A 21,374-nucleotide genomic window follows, 5' to 3' on the forward strand; every position below is an offset into this window, starting at 1 on the left:
GTGGGACCATCGCCCAGTACCACCCAGAGTGGTAGCTTGTGCACCGCTCCATCGTGGGAGACCTTTACGGTAGCACTGCTGATTACAGGAATCAGTTCTTTAGTGTAAGTTCTTAGTTTTGTGCGAATTGGAGTTAAGACTGGCCTTGAGGCCTTGTTGCACCACAACCTTTCAAAAGTCTTTTTGCCCATGATGGACTGGCTCGCACCCATGTCCAGCTGCATTGACACCGGGAGTCCATTTAGTTCAACATTCAGTATTATCGGGGGACAATTTGTGATGAATGTGTGCACCCAATGTATCTCTGCCTCCTTGATCTGAGGCTCTGGTTCATCGTGATCCTCTGTGGATCTGTCCTCCTCTGCAACATGGTGGTTTGCAGGTTTAAGAGGCTTTGCAGCTCGCCTGCACATTCATTGGAGGTGTCCCATTGTTCCACAGCCCTTGTAAATGTACTCTTTGAATCAGCAGTAATGAAACGATGATCACCCCCAGAGTGCCAACAAGGTGTTAATGACTTTGCATTCATCACCCTTGATGGTGGACTCTGAAACATCTGCGGACGTGTAGCTGCAGATATGTGTAATGTTACAATTTGAAAACAACATCAGTTTGTTCACAGTACTTGTAGCAGCACTTGTGTGCTGAGAGATTTGCTTCGTATTGTCACTGGTGGCAATGAATGCCTGGGCTATCGCTATGGCCTTACTCAAGGTTGGGATCTCTACAGTGAAAAGTTTGCGAAGTATGGTTTCGTGGCCAATACCAAGTACGAAAAAGTCTCTGAGCATGTGCTCCAAATGTCCTTCAAATTCGCAATGTCATCCAGGCGTCTTAGCTCGGCGATATAACTCGCCACTTCCTGGCCTTCAGACCTTTTGTAAGTGTAGAACTGGTACCTCGCCATCAGAACGCTTTCCTTCAGGTTCAAATGCTCTCGGACCAGTGTGCACAAATTGTGGTATGATTTTTCCGTGGGTTTCGCTGGAGTGAGCAAATTCTTCATGAGGCCATACGTTGGTGCCCCATAGACGGTGAGGAAGATCACCCTTCGTTTGGCAGCGCTCTCTTCCCCATCTAACTCGTGGCCACGAAGTAATGATCGAGTCGCTCCACAAAAGTTTCCCAATCATCTCCCTCCGAGAATTTCTCCAGGATGCCCACTGTTCTCTGCATCTTTGGGTTTGCTATCAGTATCTTGTCGCCGCCACTTGTTGTGTATGGAGAAAGAGTCAGACTGAACACTGTGAACTCAAAGTAAAGTGTGACCTTAGTCTTTTATTGCAGATCACCAGAGTGCCTCTACAACCTGTAAAGCCTCCTTAAATACCTGTGCTCCCAAGGGATTATGGGTCTCCTGAGACTCCAGGGACGAGCCCTCCGTCGGCTGTACAGAGCAAATACAAGTCCACATATATAACAGGTGAGGCCACACCTGGAATACTGTGTGCAGTTTTGGTTTTCATATTTACGAAAGGATATATTTGCTTTGGAGGCAGTTCAGAGAAGGTTCACTAGGGTGATTCCAGGGATGAGGGGGTTGACTTATGAGGAATGGTTGAGTAGGCTGGGCCTCTTCTCAATGGAATTCAGAAGAATGAGGGCTGATCTTAGCGAAACGTATAAGATTATGAGGGGGCTTGACTAGGTGGATGCAGAGAGGATGTTTCCACTGAAGGGGGAGACTAGAACTAGAGGGCATGATCTTAGAATAAGGGGCCGCCATTTAAAACAGAGATGAGGAGAAATTTCTTCTCTCAGAGGGTTGTAAATCTGTGGAATTCGCTGCCTCAGAGAGCTGTGGAAGCTGGGACATTGAATACATTTAAGACAGAAACAGACAGTTTCTTAAAGGATAAGGGGATAAGGAGTTATGGGGAGCGGGCGGGGAAGTGGAGCTGAGTCCATGATCAGTCAGCCATGATATTATTGAATGGCGGAGCAGGCTAGAAGGGCCGTATGGCTTACTCCTGTTCCTATTTCTTATGTTTTAAGGAACGTCTTAAAGCTGGAAAAAGAGGTAGAGAGACAGAGAAGTTTAGGCAGGGAATTTCAGAGCTTAGGGCCTAGGCAACGGAAGGCACAGCCACCAATGGTTGAGCGATTATAATTAGGGATGCTCAAGAGGGCAGAATTAGAGGGGCGCAGATATCTTGTGGGGGGAGGGGGGGCGGTGCCTGAAGGAGTTTACAGAGATAGGGAGGGGTTTGAAAACAAGGATGAAAATTTTGAAATCGAGGCTTGCATAACTGGGAGCCAATGTAGGTCAGCGAGCACAGGCGTGATGGTTGAGCGAGACTTGGTATGAGTTAGGATGTGGGCAGCCGAGTTTTGAATCGCCTCTAGTTTACGTAGGGTAGAATGTGGGAGGCCAGCCAGAAGTGCGTTGGAATAGTCATGTCTAGAGTTAACAAAGGATGAGTGTTTCTTCAGCGGATAAGCTTTTGCAAGGGCGGAGACGGGTGATGTTATGGAGGTGGAAATAGGCGGTCTTAGTTATGCTGATGGATATGTGGTCGACATCTCATTTCAGGGTCGAATATGACACCAAGGTTGCGAACAGTCCGGTTCAGACTCAGATAGAAGTTGGGGAGAGGGTGGAGTCAGTGGCTAGACATAACTGAAAGGATAGCGTGTTATTAAAAGAGAAGTTGTTTTGTTACTATGGCCCTGATATTTTGGGGGTGGTGGGAAGGGAACAAGGGGACAGTTTTACAGTAGGGAAACCTGGAAGAATTGGATTCCCTTAGGACTTGCCGAATTTAATGGCAGGACCTGATTACCATTTTTAAAATCCATTTCGCAGCTTCAGATGATCACGGTTAACCGGAGTGATTAGATGTGGAGGGGAGAAGTTCGCCGGGGCCCGGGAAGAACATTGGGAGGGCATCGGATGGCAGTGGGCGGGGGGTGGAGTCCAATCTCTGGGTGGTTTGCTTGGTGAGCTGGGGGGAAACATTCCTGCTCTTCGTGGCCCACAGGCAATGCTGGATAACCACTTAACTGTTCCACATCTCTCTCTAGAACATAAGAATATATGAAATAGGAGCAGGAGTAAGCCATTCGGCCCTTCAAGCCTGCTCCGCCATTTAATAAGATCATAGCTGATCTTCTACCTCAACTCCACCTTCACGCACTATCTCCCCTATTTAGCTGCCAGACTTCTCGAGGCCCGTCAGCATTAAAACTGGAACAGAGAAAACGATCTGAGGCACGCAGCCTCATTAAAAATGTAAATGCGAGCCCGTCTCCTAGGAGCAGGACGGTCACCCGCCCACCAGTTTTGGGGGTTAAAACTTCCCCTTATGTTTCCAAAAAACAAGAGAAAAGGAGGTTGCATTCTATAAGTATTCTTTGCTGTGCAGTGTGGTACAGCTGAAGACCAGTGAAACCAGCACTTAAAAAAAGCATTGAATAGCTGACAACTATTTTTGAAAAACATCTTTGATGGATTCCAAATTAATGTATGAAATTGCAAGCCAGCTTTATGTGCCCCTTTGTGACAGAAATACAGTGCACTTTGCACTAAGATGTGGACCAGCCAAACTGCTCTAGTAATCAGAAAGGAATTTATTTTAATGAATTCACACCCTTTGTGATGAAAATAGTTTCCAAGGTTAAAATCAACATTTAACTATATGGATTATTTTACTTGACCCAGATCCATTTTTATAATTTATCAAACATATACCTATGTATTAAATATACATATGTATCTACAGTACTTATATACAATAGTTTTTTTTTCTCAAAACGTTCTCCTAACAAAAAAGATGTGTCAGGGATGGCATAGCACCTTAAAGTGCCAATTTAAGTCACTTTGTGAACTCAAATACATCATCTCACCTTCAGAACATGATTATTTCCATAAGGTCCTTGTCCATCCCTCTTCCCTCTCAACGCTTTTCAATCTTGCTGGTTTACTTCCTGATCCATGTTGCTTAGTAAGTGGTTTGGGTCTGATATGATGGTTCTCTCCCTTTTTATTGCAGTGCACCATACTCTCCCAATACTCCCAGAACCACGCCCAGTGTTTATAAGTTAATGTCCATGGTAACTTGACGTAACAGTTCGTTCTTATAACACCTCTGACTGAATACGAGCAGGAAATCTGCTGATTCATTATTAAACATAGTGGGGTATCTTTTCAACTTGCGGTTCAGGAAGTTTTTATAATGGGCGGTTGATGCGCAACGCCAGTTTTACGCCGAGCAGAAAGTTGAAATCTAGCCTGGCGTTTCCAGTTAAAGAGTTAAAATGAAGAGTAAAGCACATCAAAAACTGACTTCTGATTGTAGCTGAACAAATGCTGAGATTCTCACTGGGAATGGGATCAGATTTGGGGAGTATATTCTCTGCTTTCTGTTTCAGCAAAGAATAAGCATCTTTTCAGAAAGCGGGAGACCAAGAAAGTATTCAACAGTTTCATGGGCGTTTTTTCCCCCTCAAAATGATAATGTGGCAATTTTCGTTGTCAGTAATAGCTAAAGTACTGGAATTTCCCATCTTTCTTTGGTATTTGTTGCTTTGAGTCTAACTCCAGCCCACTTGGTTTTGGCTTGTTATGGTATTCTTTGACGAAAAAACGGACATAATAGTGATTGTGCAACCATTCCGGTTCGTTTTCCTTTTGCTTATTAACGAATAATTGCAATTGATTAAAGCTTACTTCTGCTGTACTGAGGTTGATCTCCTCCAATGCCCATTTCTCCCACAACCTATCCCAGCATAGACACTACTGGGGATAAGTTTTGCAGCATTTTTTCCTGCCTATCCCACAAGAAAATGCAGCTACCTCAAAAAGGGACAGTTCTTAAAACACCCTGTCTGTCAGCCAGATTGAAACCGCTTGATCTGGTTCTACTGGCATCAGCTGTTCAAGGGTGAATCCCGGTTAAGGATATTTAACTTGACTCTTGACTCAAGTGTTGACTCATTTGCATTCCTCGCCTTTATATCACTTTTAGGAAGTAGAATAAGGCTCAGTTTGAGCCCATTCCAGTCCTGGCAGGTAACAACGCACCTGCATCGGCAGGCGTTACGTTTTCGAGCCTCGGATCTATTGTGTGACCGGCAATCGAGCCCGTCTTCATTCTGCCTGCGAGATGTCTGCCGCTGGCCCCGGGTCCCCTCTGCCGCCCGTCTCTCCCTCTGCCACGGACTGTGAGATCGCGGTGCTGCCCCTCGAGTTGCTGCTCAACTTGCAGCGATCGCAATTCCATTTGGTAGGGAAAAACATTCAAGTCAGCAAGGAACCGGGAGCCGGATACAACGTGATCTCCAACGGACAAGTCAAAGTGAACGGGCAGCAGTGTAACCTGACCAACTGCATCCAGAGGTGAGAATCGCAGCAAGTGTTAACTTGGGGACAACTCCACTGCATGAGTAGTGTCTCGTGGCTGGGTCTATTGAGGGCACCAGACCTGGCCATACTCTGGATTCATTTTTGGGGGGTGGAGAGATAGGTGGTGGATTCAAGGCAAGCGTCAGTCAGCAAATTTGTTTCTACACGAGTGATTGACAAGGGTTGAAACTCTTTTTGGAGTTCACCTGCAAAACATAAAACATTAAACGGTGCCACCCGACCTGGGTGACACTCCAGACATTTACAAGGCCCTTTTTTCCCCCCCCCTTTTTTTTTGACAAGGGTTGAATTCCAACTCCCTGAATTAACAGGTTATTAAATGAAATGATTTAGTTTCGGAAATGCTTCTACGCTTTTTTCATTCTGAACCTTTTTAAGCCATTGGCTTAAATAATGTTAGCTGTTGTTTAGTTTCATACATTTGGTGTAATGGTTTATAAATGACAAAATATTCACATTTCAGCTATGCTAGTGATCGGTAAAGTAAATAAGCCATTTGATGGAAAATAAACATATCTCTCAGAAAAGCGTCCCAAAGCACGTCACGTATAACACATTATGTTGCAGTGCAGTCAGTGTTAAGTAGGCGAATGTGGCAGCCAATTTTGCACACCGGAAGATTCCACAAAACGTAATGAATAGCCAGTTAATCTATATTGGTGAAGGAAAGAATGTTAATCCGGAGAACTTGCCACTCTTCTTATATGGCGTTGGTACCTTTTTTAATAACGGATTGAATCTTGGATCCTAGCTTTAACTGTTCATCTTCAGTGCAGCACCTCCAACAACGTGGTACTCCCTTATTACTGCACTGAGGCATCAGCCTTGAATATTTGCTCAAGTCCTGGAATCCACTATCTTCTGATTCAGAGGCGAGATTGCTACCAACTGAGCTACGCTGACATTGATTAATTTAGATACTCCTGTGCTGATTACCAGAACCACAAGAGGTTTGAAGTTTCCATGAATTTAAAGGAAAATGCACTGGTTGACCATTCTTAAGAATAAATACACAGTGAGGAACAATTAAAAAGGTCCTTCAGTCCATCAGCCCAGTTTCTTTCAGTGGACTTTAAAATCATCAACCTTCCCTCATTTGTTTAATGTCCTAAGAGAGGTGAATAACCATAAGTAATAATCCTAAATGGAGAAACTTCAGGTTCTACTGGACTATAGCTGTTCTTGTACGATGTGCTCTCAGGAGATTAATAATGGAACACACAAGTGCAGTGTTACGATTTTGGCGCTCTCCTGATATTCCTTATTTGTTCTCAATCAAAAGGTGGCTTACATAGGCAGACATATACATCATCATCATAGGCAGTCCCTTGAAATCGAGGAAAACTTGCTTCCACTCTGTGTACTCTGTGAAGTGAGTTCTCAGGTGACTGTACAGTACAATACAGGAATTACAGTCTCTGTCGCATGCTCTCGGCAACGAGACTCGAGTCAACCCCCCCTCCCGGATGCTCTTCCTCCACTTAGGCTGGTCTTGGGTCAGGGACTCCCAGGTGTCGGTGGAGATGTTGCATCTTATCAAGGAGACTTTCAGGCTGTCCTTGAAATGTTTCCTCTGCCTACCTGGGGCTCGCTTGCCGTGTAGGAGTTCCGTGTAGAGCGTTTGCTTTGGGAGTCTCCCGAAGCAAATACTCTTGCATGGAGTGAATGGATTAGCTCACATCAAAAGAAAGCTTCCATAGACAAACCCACACCTATAATCTAAATCTTATAATTTTATACATGGCGTAACATTTATCCATTACCCTTTGGCCAAATTCTTTGCACCAGAATTCCATGTGGATTGCTGACCATATGCTCCTATCCTCCTCAATAGTTGGAAAAAACACAATGCTGTCAAATCTTATAGTTATGGTTAGACTACAAACCAGCTTTATTACCAGAAATAAATTTACATAGAAGCAGAAATAAACTAGCAGTTAAACAGCACGATATTGCTTAACTTACACTGATACTTTTAAACTTGGATCCTGAAGCCAAAATGTTTTAAAAAAATATTCAAATTATTCTTATTCCCATCCTATCAGAACTCTGCAATTGAATCATTTGATGTTTTTTTACTTGGAGCACATTGTGGTCTCCAGAGTTCTGTTTAATCATAGTACCATGGAAATATGGTTAAAACAAATTAACTAAAGACACGGTGAAAGCTGGAGCATATATTTCAGAACAAAAGCAGACTTTTCAGAAGTAACGAATGTCTGGGGAAAATCCTAATTTTTTTTCTCAACAGCACAGTAATCGCTGAATTATATCTATAACTTTAAATAGGTGGGAAATGGATGCTGTTTAATGAATAGTTTCCTAACCCAGACCTGAAGAAGAGCTAACTGAAATATTCATCTGGCAGGACTCATGTGTGCCCCTATTTAGTTCTATCCACAAGCTCACAGGACAAATGATCAAGAAAATCCTAGAAGCCATAGATCTAATCCAGTGCGCCAATCTGGCTAAAGTTTATCAGGGAAAAAATATTTCAAACATGATGCTGAATAGAGCCTGCATCCATCACATATATACGGATATTGTCTCACCAGGGCCAAGTATAGATTTAGGCGGCGAAATTGCGGGTCGCGAAGCTGGCAGACATCCACTCCCATGGTGATGTTTAAAAGGGAGGCTTGCAGTGCCCCAATCCACCATCTTTATTTGTTGGTCAACTCTTGGGTCGGCCCAACCATAGCGGCTCTATTGTGGACCGGGCCTCCATCGTGTAGCCTGGCACTCCGTCAGGGCTGCTGGCCTGGTCTCGCGCTGCCCTGATGATCCAGTGGCAGCTACCAAAGGGCGATGCAGAGTGCGCAGTGGCCCTCTTTAATCCAAAGGGAGGGGCGTTGTAGCATGTCAATGCTGCACTACCGCCCCGGGAATGCTAGAAACAGTGCTGCGCTTTCTTTGAGGAGCGGTAGGCCCAATTCCACGTTGGGGGCGCGACTTCCAGACCAGGCAATAAAAGTCCCGGTCCCTGAAGGTTACCGCCCCCAATCGGGGTGAGGGGCAAATTTGCCCTTTTTTAAATTGAATTCTGTGTTTGTTGCCCTTTGCTATGCATCTCCAACTGGGAACATTGCGCTGATGGTTTTAGTGACCTTCCATGAAAACCCCAAGGTCTCTCTCTTGCTCTGATAGCTCAAGTACATTGCCATTTAGCACATAATCCACATGACCGTCCCTTTGCCAAATCACATGATATTTTCCTGCATTAAATTGCATCGGCAAGTCAATAGTTTTGTCAGTTACACTGTTTTATGCAAGTTTCTGATTCCATTGAGTTCACTGGAAAGGAAAATCAGACGGGGTGTACAATTGATCTGTGACCGCCCATTTTGCACCCTGCCGATGTTGAATTTCATCCCCTGAAAGTTTGTTTTTAAATTTTGAGTGGTGGTATATTCAAAATCCAGAAGTCCCAGTAACACTTTTTAATCCAGGAAAAATGTTCTGTTTACATCAAAGCGTGTGTTTGGTTCAATCAGTTTGAAATTCTTGAAAGAAAGAGAAATTGGTTTGAATGATAAGAACAGGAGCCTGGAATTTGCGGGCGGGATGATTGAGAACCGACAGCGTTCGCTGTTATTCCGCCTTTGAAACTGACCGCAACTTTGGGATTTGGCGATTTCAGAAGTCCCGAAGTTGCGATCTGCCACTGACCGCTCTGGAACTGGCTGCGCTGTGTCGGCACTGTGGGGTGGGGGACGCAATCAGTGAAATTACGTAAATCATTGAAACTGATGATAAACTCTTCCGCAGTAGTACCACTGTTAAATTCACCATTAAAAGTTGGACCCAAAATGATTAGGTATAACTTGGGTTTTAACAGCGTATTGACTGCTAAACAAATGTAAAGGGCCTGGAAAACTAATTTTAATTTTGTGCAGTGTAAAATTTGTCCATTTTAATGAAAATTTACATTTTTAAGAAACTTTTCAAAACTTTTTAAACAAAGTTTATTTATTCATTATTTCAAGTCTGCCTTTTCCCCATGTGAGAACCCCAATCTTTTACTCTCTCTAACTATTTTTAAAAGTTACGGTTAAAAATTCAAGGGCTTAACACCACCCATTATCGGCAAAAAAATGGCAAAGAGAGCAGCCGTGCTCTTTCACCAGCGGGCCCCGTGGCATGCTCCATTTTCCCAGGACTGCTGCCATTAAGAAGTATCGCCATGCAAAGAAAAATGAGGGAGTGGTGATGCCAACTTAACGTCACCACGGCGAACTTTGACCCTAGTGCTGAGTTCAGAGGATGACTTGCTTCCACGAGAGTTCACAGATGTTTCAATGAAGGACCCAATATTCCAGTCCTGAACTCCAGTTGAGGGGGTGGAAGATGCCTGCAGTGAATTTTTTTAATGTGTGGTGACCGTTGCACATCAGTCACCACACAGGCTTGACAGAGCTAGGCCTTTATCCAGTGGCAAGGATTAACCAGGACAACGGGAGACCTGCTCTGCTGCACGGACCTAGTGCGCACACACATCGCAGTGTGGGCAGGTCCGTGCTGCCCCTGGGCCCTCGGCTCTTCTGGGCCCCGTACTGGGTCCTAAGCACTTCTGGGCCCTAAGCACACCAGGTAAACACACTAGGCAAGCAGACTCAGAGATGCTATCAGTGGGACACACACATCTTTCAGGTAAGTTTGCATTTAAGCTTTTGGACTCTTTTTTTTTTTAATTTATTTTTTTATTTTACTGAAGTAGTAGCTTGCTGCAATAGATGTTAAACATTTTTTAAATGTGTAGGGAATCCTGCTGGATGCTTGTAAGGCCACAAATGGTAAAGGAACGCCTCTGAGAAGACACAAAATGCTGAAAATACTCAGCAAGTCAAGCAACATCTGTGAACAGAGAAATCGAGTTCACGTCTCCAGTCAAGATGCTGCTTGACCTGCTGAGTATTTCCAGCATTTTGTGCTGGCATTTCAGATTTACAGCATCTGCTCGCAGAGGGAAGAAGAAGATGCAGAAGAGGAAGAATGCGAAAAGGAAGAAGCATCAATCCATCCAATGTGACATCAAAAATCAACTCATCACCCTGATGCATTCTCTTAGTAGCTGTCTTGTGTGTGCCTTTGTCTGCCCTGCTGATGTCACACACTGTTACCCCAGTGGCTGCGGCATGGCTGGTGGAAGGTTGCTGCCTTTCAGTGGGGGATGCTGCAGATTGCCTTGCTGGTCGACCTTGAGGAGCTGGTGGCTTTGAGTGTCAAATCAATGGATAGAAACATAGAAACATAGAAAATAGGTGCAAGAGTAGGCCATTCAGCCCTTCTAGCCTGCACCGCCATTCAATGAGTTCATGGCTGAACATTCAACTTCAGTACCCCATTCCTGCTTTCTCGCTATACCCCTTGATCCCCCGAGTAGTAAGGACCTCATCTAACTCCTTTTTGAATATATTTAGTGAATTGGCCTCAACAACTTTCTGTGGTAGAGAATTCCACAGGTTCACCACTCTCTGGGTGAAGAAGTTCCTCCGCATCTCGGTCCTAAATGGCTTACCCCTTATCCTTAGACTGTGACCTCTAGTTCTGGACTTCCCCAACATTGGGAACATTCTTCCTGCATCTAACCTGTCTAACCCCGTCAGAATTTTAAATGTTTCTATGAGGTCCCCTCTCATTCTTCTGAACTCCAGTGAATACAAGCCCAGTTGATCCAGTCTTTCTTGATAGGCCAGTCCCGCTATCCCGGGAATCAGTCTGGTGAACCTTCGCTGCACTCCCTCAATAACAAGAATGTCCTTCCTCAAGTTAGGAGACCAAAACTGTTCACAATACTCCAGGTGTGGCCTCACCAATGCCCTGTACAACTGTAGCAACACCTCCCTGCCCCTGTGCTCAAATCCCCTTGCTATGAAGGCCAACATGCCATTTGCTTTCTTAACCGCCTGCTGCACCTGCATGCCAACCTTCAATGACTGATGTACCACGACACCCAGGTCTCTTTGCACCTCCCCTTTTCCTAATCTGTCACCATTCAGATAATAGTCTGTCTCTCTGTTTTTACCACCAAAGTGGATAACCTCACATTTATCCACATTATACTTCATCTGCCATGCATTTGCCCACTCACCTAACCTATCCAAGTCGCTCTGCAGCCTCACAGCATCCTCCTCGCAGCTCACACTGCCACCCAACTTAGTGTCATCCGCAAATTTGGAGATACTACATTTAATCCCCTCATCTAAATCATTAATGTACAGTGTAAACAGCTGGGGCCCCAGCACAGAACCTTGCGGTACCCCACTAGTCACTGCCTGCCATTCTGAAAAGTACCCATTTACTCCTAATCTTTGCTTCCTGTCTGACAACCAGTTCTCAATCCATGTCTGCACACTACCCCCAATCCCATGTGCTTTAACTTTGCACATCAATCTCTTGTGTGGGACCTTGTCGAACGCCTTCTGAAAGTCCAAATATACCACATCAACTGGTTCTCCCTTGTCCACTCTACTGGAAACATCCTCAAAAAATTCCAGAAGATTTGTCAAGCATGATTTCCCTTTCACAAATCCATGTTGACTTGGCCCTATCATGTCACCTCTTTCCAAATGCACTGCTATGACATCCTTAATAATTGATTCCATCATTTTACCCACTACCGATGTCAGGCTGACCGGTCTATAATTCCCTGTTTTCTCTCTCCCTCCTTTTTTTAAAAAGTGGGGTTACATTGGCTACCCTCCACTCTATAGGAACTGATCCAGAGTCAATGGAATGTTGGAAAATTACTGTCAATGCATCCACTATTTCCAAGGCCACCTCCTTAAGTACTCTGGGATGCAGTCCATCAGGCCCTGGGGATTTATCAGCCTTCAATCCCATCAATTTCCCCAACACAATTTCCCGGCTAATAAAGATTTCCCTCAGTTCCTCCTCCTTACTAGACCCCCCGACCCCTTTTTATAACCGGAAGGTTGTTTGTGTCCTCCTTCGTGAATACCGAACCAAAGTACTTGTTCAATTGGTCCGCCATTTCTTTGTTCCCCATTATGACTTCCCCTGATTCTGACTGCAGGGGACCTACGTTTGTCTTTACTAACCTTTTTCTCTTTACATATCTATAGAAAGTTTTGCAATCCGTCTTAATGTTCCCTGCAAGCTTCTTCTCATACTCCATTTTCCCTGCCCTAATCAAACCCTTTGTCCTCCTCTGCTGAGTTCTAAATTTCTCCCAGTCCCCAGGTTCGCTGCTATTTCTGGCCAATTTGTATGCCATTTCCTTGGCTTTAATACTATCCCTGATTTCCCTTGATAGCCACGGTTGAGCCACCTTCCCTTTTTTATTTTTATGCCAGACAGGAATGTACAATTGTTGTAGTTCATCCATGCGGTCTCTAAATGTCTGCCATTGCCCATCCACAGTCAACCCCTTAAGTATCATTCGCCAATCCATCCCAGCCAATTCACGCCTCATACCTTCAAAGTTAGCCTTCTTTAAGTTCTGGACCATGGTCTCTGAATTAACTGTTTCATTCTCCATCCTAATGCAGAATTCCACCATATTATGGTCACTCTTCCCCAAGGGGCCTCGCACAACGCGATTGCTAATTAATCCTCTCTCATTACATAACACCCAGTCTAAGATGGCCTCCCCCCTAGTTGGTTCCTCGACATATTGGTCTAAAAAACCATCCCTTATGCACTCCAGGAAATCCTCCTCCACTGTATTGCTTCCAGTTTGGTTAGCCCAATCTATGTGCATATTAAAGTCACCCATTATAACTGCTGCACCTTTATTACATGCACCCCTAATTTCCTGTTTGATGCCCTCCCGAACATCACTACTACTGTTTGGAGGTCTGTACACAACTCCCACTAATGTTTTTTGCCCTTTGGTGTTCTGTAGCTCTACCCATATAGATTCCACATCATCCAAGCTAATGTCCTTCCTAACTATTGCCTTAATCTCCTCCTTAACCAGCAATGCTACCCCACCTCCTTTTCCTTTTATTCTATCCTTCCTAAATGTTGAATACCCCTGGATGTTGAGTTCCCAGCCCTGATCATCCTGGAGCCACGTCTCCGTAATCCCAATCACATCATATTTGTTAACATCTATTTGCACAGTTAATTCATCCACCTTATTGCAGATACTCCTTGCATTAAGACACAAAGCCTTTAGGCTTGATTTTTTAACACCCTCTGTCCTTTTAGAATTTTGCTGTACAATGGTCCTTTTTGTTCTTTGCCTTGAGTTTCTCTGCCCTCCACTTTTCCTCATCTCCTTTCTGTCTTTTGCTTTTGCCTCCTTTTTGTTTCCCTCTATCTCCCTGCATTGGTTCCCATCCCCCTGCCAAATTAGTGTGTCTCCTGCTACTTCTTCACTCTCCTATCCCTCTTCTTGGCCAACTACTGGCTATCAGGCTGCATTTCCAGGGTGTGTGAAATGAAGTCCAAAGGGTGGAGTTGCGGTGAGGAGAGGGCGGGAAAGCAGGTGGTGCATGTCAGAAGGAGGATAATGAGGATGCCAGCATCTTCTATTCTTTCTGCCCCATCGCTAGCTAAGGGCTCAGCCATGCCAAGAATGGCCTGCACTGTCTCCTCCAAGGGTGTGAGATGTGCCTCGCGATTGGTACAGATTGATAGTAGGTGAGTGATTGAGGGGGAGTCATGTGTGCATTGAGCAGTGTGAGGCTAATGGTGCAGTTGGTAGGAGATGACCTTTTGAAGATGCATTCATTGACCTTGACTAATGATGTGAGGTCATGAAGCATCTTTGGGCACTAGAGGCAGGTGGTGGGGATGACACTGTTGGCAGTGACTGCCTCGGTGCTGAAGTCCCACATCGTTCTTTCTGGAGGGCCTCCTGGCCCCTGTGGGTAGAGGACCTCTCTTGCAGCGTTGACCCCCTACGCAAAGCTGGAGTGCTGCATGCGATCCCTGGGTGCCCCTTCCCTGGCTTGTTGAGCCATTTGTGCCAGTACTGAAGCACTTTTCCCATTTTTGAGGTTCGGAAGGGAATTCAGCTTTAAGTGCTGAAGACACCCATTTGGACTTTTTAATTAACAAAAAAAGGCAACAGGGGCTGAAAACTTTTTTTTTTACTTCATTTAAATTTTTTAGTTCTGAATGCATTGGCCCTTTAATTCATAGCTCTTTTAATTGCCCACAATTCATTGCAAACTCCATAGCTTTGTTCCCCGAGACTGTTCGAAGTTGGAATGTTACTTCAGGATGGGAACTTTGACTTCCAGGCCTGCACTAACGCCACCAGGTGGGTGTTACAATGTAAGTTAGTGCTGGGCTAAAAATCTTTAGTCCCCATCGCAAATTTTTCTTGGGTAATGCTGCGTCCATTTTCAGCAGTTCTTACCCCGAGTGACATCAGCAACTCTAGTGGTGGACATGAATTTCTCCCCCGTAGAATTTTAGGGGCTTACTCCTTGTTTGCTGTCTGTGATTATTCAGCTTTTTGGTTGGCTGCTTAGACAGCCTGTTTACATGACAACAGTTCGAACAAGAAGATCCCCAGTAAGTGCTGTGAATTGAATTGTAGGTCAGAAAACCCGAAGTCCTCAACACAGGGATCTCGAGAACCTTGTGCGGAGCATACTTCGGAGTCAGCAGCAAACACCTTCGCTTTGCTGCTGATCGCAAATTCCGGGCCATTAATTAGGCTCGCACAATAGTAATAATTACCAGGTAAAGAAACATTGGGGGCGAAATTGCCCCTTTGGGAAAGACTTGTTTGGGATGTTAACTTCTTTTTCTAAGTGCCCAATTCAGCAAGATTTAACTGCCCATCTCGCCAGGCGCGAAACCGTCACTTAATTCAAATTGGACGCCCCAAATGGGGCACAAGGTAACTTAGCTCCCATTGTGTATTATTTCAGTGCTATTTATAAAGGGATAGCTTAGTTCATTCTGTTTATTATTCTGTCTATTTGAGGAATTAGGTGGAAGGATGCCTTCTATAAATATCTAACTATGTTGTATAACTGTTATATTTTTAAAAACTTAAAATGAGGTCTGATGCGATGCTCCATTGCTTTTGAAGATTGGCGTGAATCCTTTTGGAAGTGTAGGATGTCCAGTAGCTAAAAGCAATTACTAGACATAGTTTGTTGTTTCCTGGATACATTATTGAAACTGTACCTAGATCCCTAGGCTAGGATAGACGCTCGCACAGATATGGGAAATTGGCACTCACCCACGAGAGTGATCTACGGTGTGAATCGAAATAACCTGGAGTATGAAGGTTAGTAAAGATGCTGAAACCTAACACGACCCAGTCCCAAAGTTCAAAAAATACCATAACTTGTTTAGGTCAGTCAGCATCTGCAAAGAAAAAAGCTTGGTTATCATTTTCAGTGTAATCCAAGATGCTGACAGACCTGCAGTATATTTCCAGTATTTTCTGTTAGTTTTTTTTCATATTTTTAGCAGCTTTTCTTTTTATCACCACACTAATTTTATCTTTTATACTCCCCAATCACTTCATGAATAAAATAAAAAACTGGTTCAGCTGCCACTTGTATTTGGCAACATTATCCGGTTGCCAGGCAGTTTCTTCACATATTCGCTGCCCTTTGTGAAATATTTAAATCTAAGCTCTCTGTTTACCTTCCCGATTCTGAGTCTGAACCCATGCCCACTGGTTACAGGTCTTGTGCTTATTTCCAAATAATTTATTAGGGTTCAATTAATATATGCCCCTTCGAATCTTGAAAATGTTTCCCCACAGCCTGCATGTTTTCCTTCATAAACATTTCCAGGTTCTTTAGTCTCTCTTTGTACCTCAGATCCCTCCTCCCTGGTATCCCAACTCAATATTTTCTCCAAAGCCAGGATATCATCACTGTAATACAATGATCAGTTTGAACACATTAATCTAGGTGTAACTAAACAGTGCTCTCTAGGGGCTCACTATAATGCCCTGGGATTTAACTTCTATCCCTGTGACTATACACCATAAGATTTTGTTTGCTTTCTTATTGCTGTCACAGATTATGTAGATCAGAGGTTCTCGGCCCACCCTCAGAGATTCATAGCCCATGCGAACCCCCTTCCTTCTAAGAAACAGTATTTTTGTATAATTAATGTTCATGTAGATATAGCTGGTAAGCCGGAATACTTCAGCAATTGTGTCACTTTAGCCATTTTAATTCTGCTCCCTTACACTTATTGAGTTTTAATATGAAGTCCAATTACATCTTTAGAATTCACTGGCCAGGAAATTCCTCGGATCTGCTCCCATTTCGTCGGCATCCCTTTGCCAGAAGTCCGGCAGAAACCTCGTTTCCGTCACACTTCTGGCAAAGTAGCACCGGTGAAGCAGGTGCTGATCCGAGGAATTTCCCGTCCACTATGTCCAGTGTCTATTTGCGCCACTCCCACCCAGTTTGGCTATGCACCAAAAATGCCAGATTGCTCTGCTGTGTTTTGTATTGCTAGCCACTGTGTTCCCATTGTTTACTTCCTACAGATTATTGTTCCCACCCCTCTCTTCCTGGAGCAACAGATATTGCTGTACAATATTTGCAATCTTTCATAAATGGTAGACCTGACAGAGGCCTCTTTCATAACATTTAAAAGGTTAAAGTTCACATGTCACTTTAGGATTTAAGAATCTTATAGTATATAGAATTTTTATGATAAATGCATAACAATACGCAATTAATTTCTGTAAATGTTTTCCCAATCTCCTCCCCTAACTTAGGTGTCCTGCCAATATTTATCCCTTAATCAACACAACAAAAAAACCTCAGATTATCTAGCCATGATCACATTGCTGTTTGTGGGAGCTTGCTGTGAGCAAATTGGCTGCCGCGTTTCCCACATTATAACCGTGACTACACTTCAAAAGTACTTCATTGGCTGTAAAGCGCTTTTGAGATGTCCGCTGGCCATGAAAAACACTATATATGAATGCAAGTCTTTCTCTCTTTTCTAATGTAGGAGTAAGATTGTCAAAACCCCCAGAAAAATCATGTTCACAATATTTCTCCAAGATTTCTGCTGATTGATTGATTAAATGGGAGAAATCAGAGAATAGAGTTGAGAGCAGTTTTTCAGTGGCTGGAAGTGGATAGTGGTTTTGGTTCTGGGACCACTTCAGGTTCACTATGTTTATCAATGATCTCGATGTAGACCTAGATGGAGTGGTGTCCAGATTTCAAGATGATACCAAAATAGAAGATGTAGTTAATCTTTCTTCGACCAAATTAAGCTGAAAAAGGATATTGATAATTTGGGGGAATGGGCTAAAAAGTGGTAGATGGAATTCAGTGTAATTAAGTCTGAGGTGATGCATTTTGTAAAAAAAAAAATAACAGTAATTATACTCTGAACGGAAGTAGCCTTGGTGCTGTGGAAGTGCAGAGGGATTTGGGGCTACAGGATATTAAAGGCAGTAAATCAGTTAAATCAGGCCATAAGAACAACGAATGAAATTCTAGGTTTTAACAAGAGGTACATAATCTAAAATCCAAGAGGTAATGATGAGCCTATAAGCCTTAAGAAGACCTCAGTTAGAGTAGTATGGGCAGTATCTCGAAAGCCTCAATATCCTTCCCCAGAGGAAGGATAATTAGGCTATAGAGAGAGTACAAATGAGATTCACTATGTCTGCTGCTTGACGTGAGGAAATACAAGAAGGCCTTGAACATTTTCATTAGAACAATGCAGATTATGGGGTGATATGAAGGAAGTGTTTAAAATGATGAAAGATTGGGATAAGTTGGTTGGAGCAGACTGTTTTCAGTAGTTGAGGGATCTAGAACAAAGGACCATAGAAACAAGTATAAATGTAAGAGATTTGGAACAGAAAGCAAGAGAATCAACTTTCTACATGAGGCTGTGGAATTCACTTCCAGAGTTAGTGGTTGAAGCAGGAACTATGTCAACAGTCAAGATTCGATTCAAAAAGTGGATGAAGGAAAAGTGTTTGAAGATATGATAAGGACTATTTTCTTGCATAGAGGGTAAGCATCAACATGGACTGATTGGGGCCGAATGACATGATTCCGGGTTTCAATTTCTGTGCATATGTTCAAAATCACGAGGGGTCTGGACAGAGTAGATAAAGAAACTGTTCCCATTGGCAGAAGGGTCGAGAACCAAAGAATACAGATTTAAGGTGATTGGCAAAAAACCAAAGGCGATGTAAGTAAAAACTTCTTTACGCAATGAGTGGTTGGGTTCTGGAATGCATTGCCTGAAAGGGTGGTGAAGGCAATCTCAATCTTATCTTTCCAAAGGGAGTTGGATAAGTATCTGAAGGAAAAGAAAGTTGCAGGGCTACGGGGAAAGGGCTGGGGAGTGGGACTAGCTGAGAGTCGGCACGGGCTCAACGGGCTAAATGGCCGCCTTCCATGCTGTAACCATTCTATGATTCAATATCTCGCTAAAGTTACGACAAGAGATTTGGGGGCTGAAATTAGTGAAGGCCCCCGCCCACCCAAGTGCCGCCCAAAGGACTACCGATGGCCGGCGAGATACCTGACTGTACTTTGGGCAGGGTTTTCATCAAAAAGGTCCTTGAAAGGACGGCAGTTGGCAAAAAAGGGACTAATGTCGCCAATCTGGGCGGCAGCCAGCAGGAGCTCCCAATCTCCGTGGCAAAGGTGCTTGCCGCCCAACTGCCGCCGAGGATGGAGACGGGCCCACGGAGGGTCGAAGATCTGAAAAGCCCATCGGAACACCTTCAGGGGACCCCATCCAGTTAAGTCACTGTAATAAAAAAATAAATAAATTAAATAAAATTTGTGTTTTTTTTAAAAAAACTTTATTTTTCAGTTCTTCATATTCACCGTCAGGGATAGAACAGCCTCCAGCCAGTGGTCCTTACTCGTTCTGACGCTGACTCCCGCCCGCATCAATATGGCATCTCGGCGGGCAGGAGGTCAGTTGCGCCACTCGGCCGTCCGCTGACGTCAGCGGGCGGTTGCCGGCGGTTCTCCCCTCCCGTCCACTCCACACCAAATGGAAAGTGGCACAGGGCGAAACTTCAAGAGGAATGTTGGCATCAGTGAGCGGTAAGACCATCAATTTCGGGCTGATGGAGAACCCCTCGGAAATTCTCCCTGTCTTGTTGAAAAATGGTGCATTTTTTAATTCTGCCACTACCTGGCTCTGTGAATGACTGAAGCAAATTATATGTAGTTGTTCTGCAGCTCTAAACACACAATGGTGGGAGTAAGGAAGGGAGAGGCTGTTGGATTAATCACAATGGAAAAGTGACAATCCATGGAATCTTGCTTCAGTCTCAGCTCTTGGTTATAATATATTAGAGCACTACAGTACTTCAAACTCACCTTTCAGTCTCATCATATTTTCCCTTTTTACAGTACAAGACCTTTTTCAAAGTCTTGTATACATTGCGCACTGTATCACTTACTTTTTGTAATGCTTCAGCTGTCACATTTTTGATAATGCCCGATTATTATAAAACAGCCTATCTTTCCATTCACATTGAGCAAAGTTTTCTTTGATAATCTCTAACCTTATTTGAGTCTTCTGTATGTTGTACTTGTGTCCTATAGTTCCATGCTCATTGTTAAAGTTAATTAAAAAAAAAAAAAATTCAACCTTATCTATACCTCTCTCTTTATTTTAAAGAAATGGCGGACCAATTGAACAAGTACTTTGGTTCGGTATTCACGAAGGAGGACACGAACAACCTTCCGGTTATAAAAGGGGTCGGGGGGTCTAGTAAGGAGGAGGAACTGAGGGAAATCCTTATTAGCCGGGAAATTGTGTTGGGGAAATTGATGGGATTGAAGGCCGATAAATCCCCAGGGCCTGATGGACTGCATCCCAGAGTACTTAAGGAGGTGGCCTTGGAAATAGTGGATGCGTTGACAGTCATTTTCCAACATTCCATTGACTCTGGATCAGTTCCTATGGAGTGGAGGGTAGCCAATGTAACCCCACTTTTTAAAAAAGGAGGGAGAGAGAAAACAGGGAATTATAGACCGGTCAGCCTGACATCGGTAGTGGGTAAAATGATGGAATCAATTATTAAGGATGTCATAGCAGTGCATTTGGAAAGAGGTGACATGATAGGTCCAAGTCAGCATGGATTTGTGAAAGGGAAATCATGCTTGACAAATCTTCTGGAATTTTTTGAGGATGTTTCCAGTAGAGTGGACAAGGGAGAACCAGTTGATGTGGTATATTTGGACTTTCAGAAGGCGTTCGACAAGGTCCCACACAAGAGATTGATGTGCAAAGTTAGAGCACATGGGATTGGGGGTAGTGTACTGACATGGATTGAGAACTGGTTGTCAGACAGGAAGCAAAGAGTAGGAGTAAATGGGTACTTTTCAGAATGGCAGGCAGTGACTAGTGGGGTACCGCAAGGTTCTGTGCTGGGGCCCCAGCTGTTTACACTGTACATTAATGATTTAGATGAGGGGATTAAATGTAGTATCTCCAAATTTGCGGATGACACTAAGTTGGGTGGCAGTGTGAGCTGCGAGGAGGATGCTGTGAGGCTGCAGAGCGACTTGGATAGGTTAGGTGAGTGGGCAAATGCATGGCAGATGAAGTATAATGTGGATAAATGTGAGGTTATCCACTTTGGTGGTAAAAACAGAGAGACAGACTATTATCTGAATGGTGACAGATTAGGAAAAGGGGAGGTGCAAAGAGACCTGGGTGTCATGGTACATCAGTCATTGAAGGTTGGCATGCAGGTGCAGCAGGCGGTTAAGAAAGCAAATGGCATGTTGGCCTTCATAGCAAGGGGATTTGAGTACAGGGGCAGGGAGGTGTTGCTACAGTTGTACAGGGCATTGGTGAGGCCACACCTGGAGTATTGTGTACAGTTTTGGTCTCCTAACCTGAGGAAGGACATTCTTGCTATTGAGGGAGTGCAGCGAAGGTTCACCAGACTGATTCCCGGGATGGCGGGACTGACCTATCAAGAAAGACTGGATCAACTGGGCTTGTATTCACTGGAGTTCAGAAGAATGAGAGGGGACCTCATAGAAACATATAAAATTCTGACGGGGTTAGACAGGTTAGATGCAGGAAGAATGTTCCC

The 21,374-nt window shown here is 44.0% G+C and overlaps 1 protein-coding gene across 1 annotated transcript in view; it reads left to right on the forward strand.

The window, feature by feature from the left end:
- The first annotated feature begins 5,014 nt into the window (after positions 1-5,014).
- LOC139274849 (mesenteric estrogen-dependent adipogenesis protein-like) overlaps positions 5,015-21,374 on the forward strand; it is a 37,068-nt gene continuing 20,708 nt past the window's right edge. The window contains exon 1 of the mRNA XM_070891550.1: positions 5,015-5,338. Coding sequence (XP_070747651.1) covers positions 5,106-5,338 — 233 coding nt within the window. The 5' untranslated portion in view covers positions 5,015-5,105. The remainder of the gene's footprint in view (positions 5,339-21,374) is intronic.

The sequence above is a fragment of the Pristiophorus japonicus genome, chromosome 10 (assembly GCF_044704955.1).
Source record: "Pristiophorus japonicus isolate sPriJap1 chromosome 10, sPriJap1.hap1, whole genome shotgun sequence".
In the NCBI taxonomy this organism is placed as follows: domain Eukaryota; kingdom Metazoa; phylum Chordata; class Chondrichthyes; family Pristiophoridae; genus Pristiophorus; species Pristiophorus japonicus.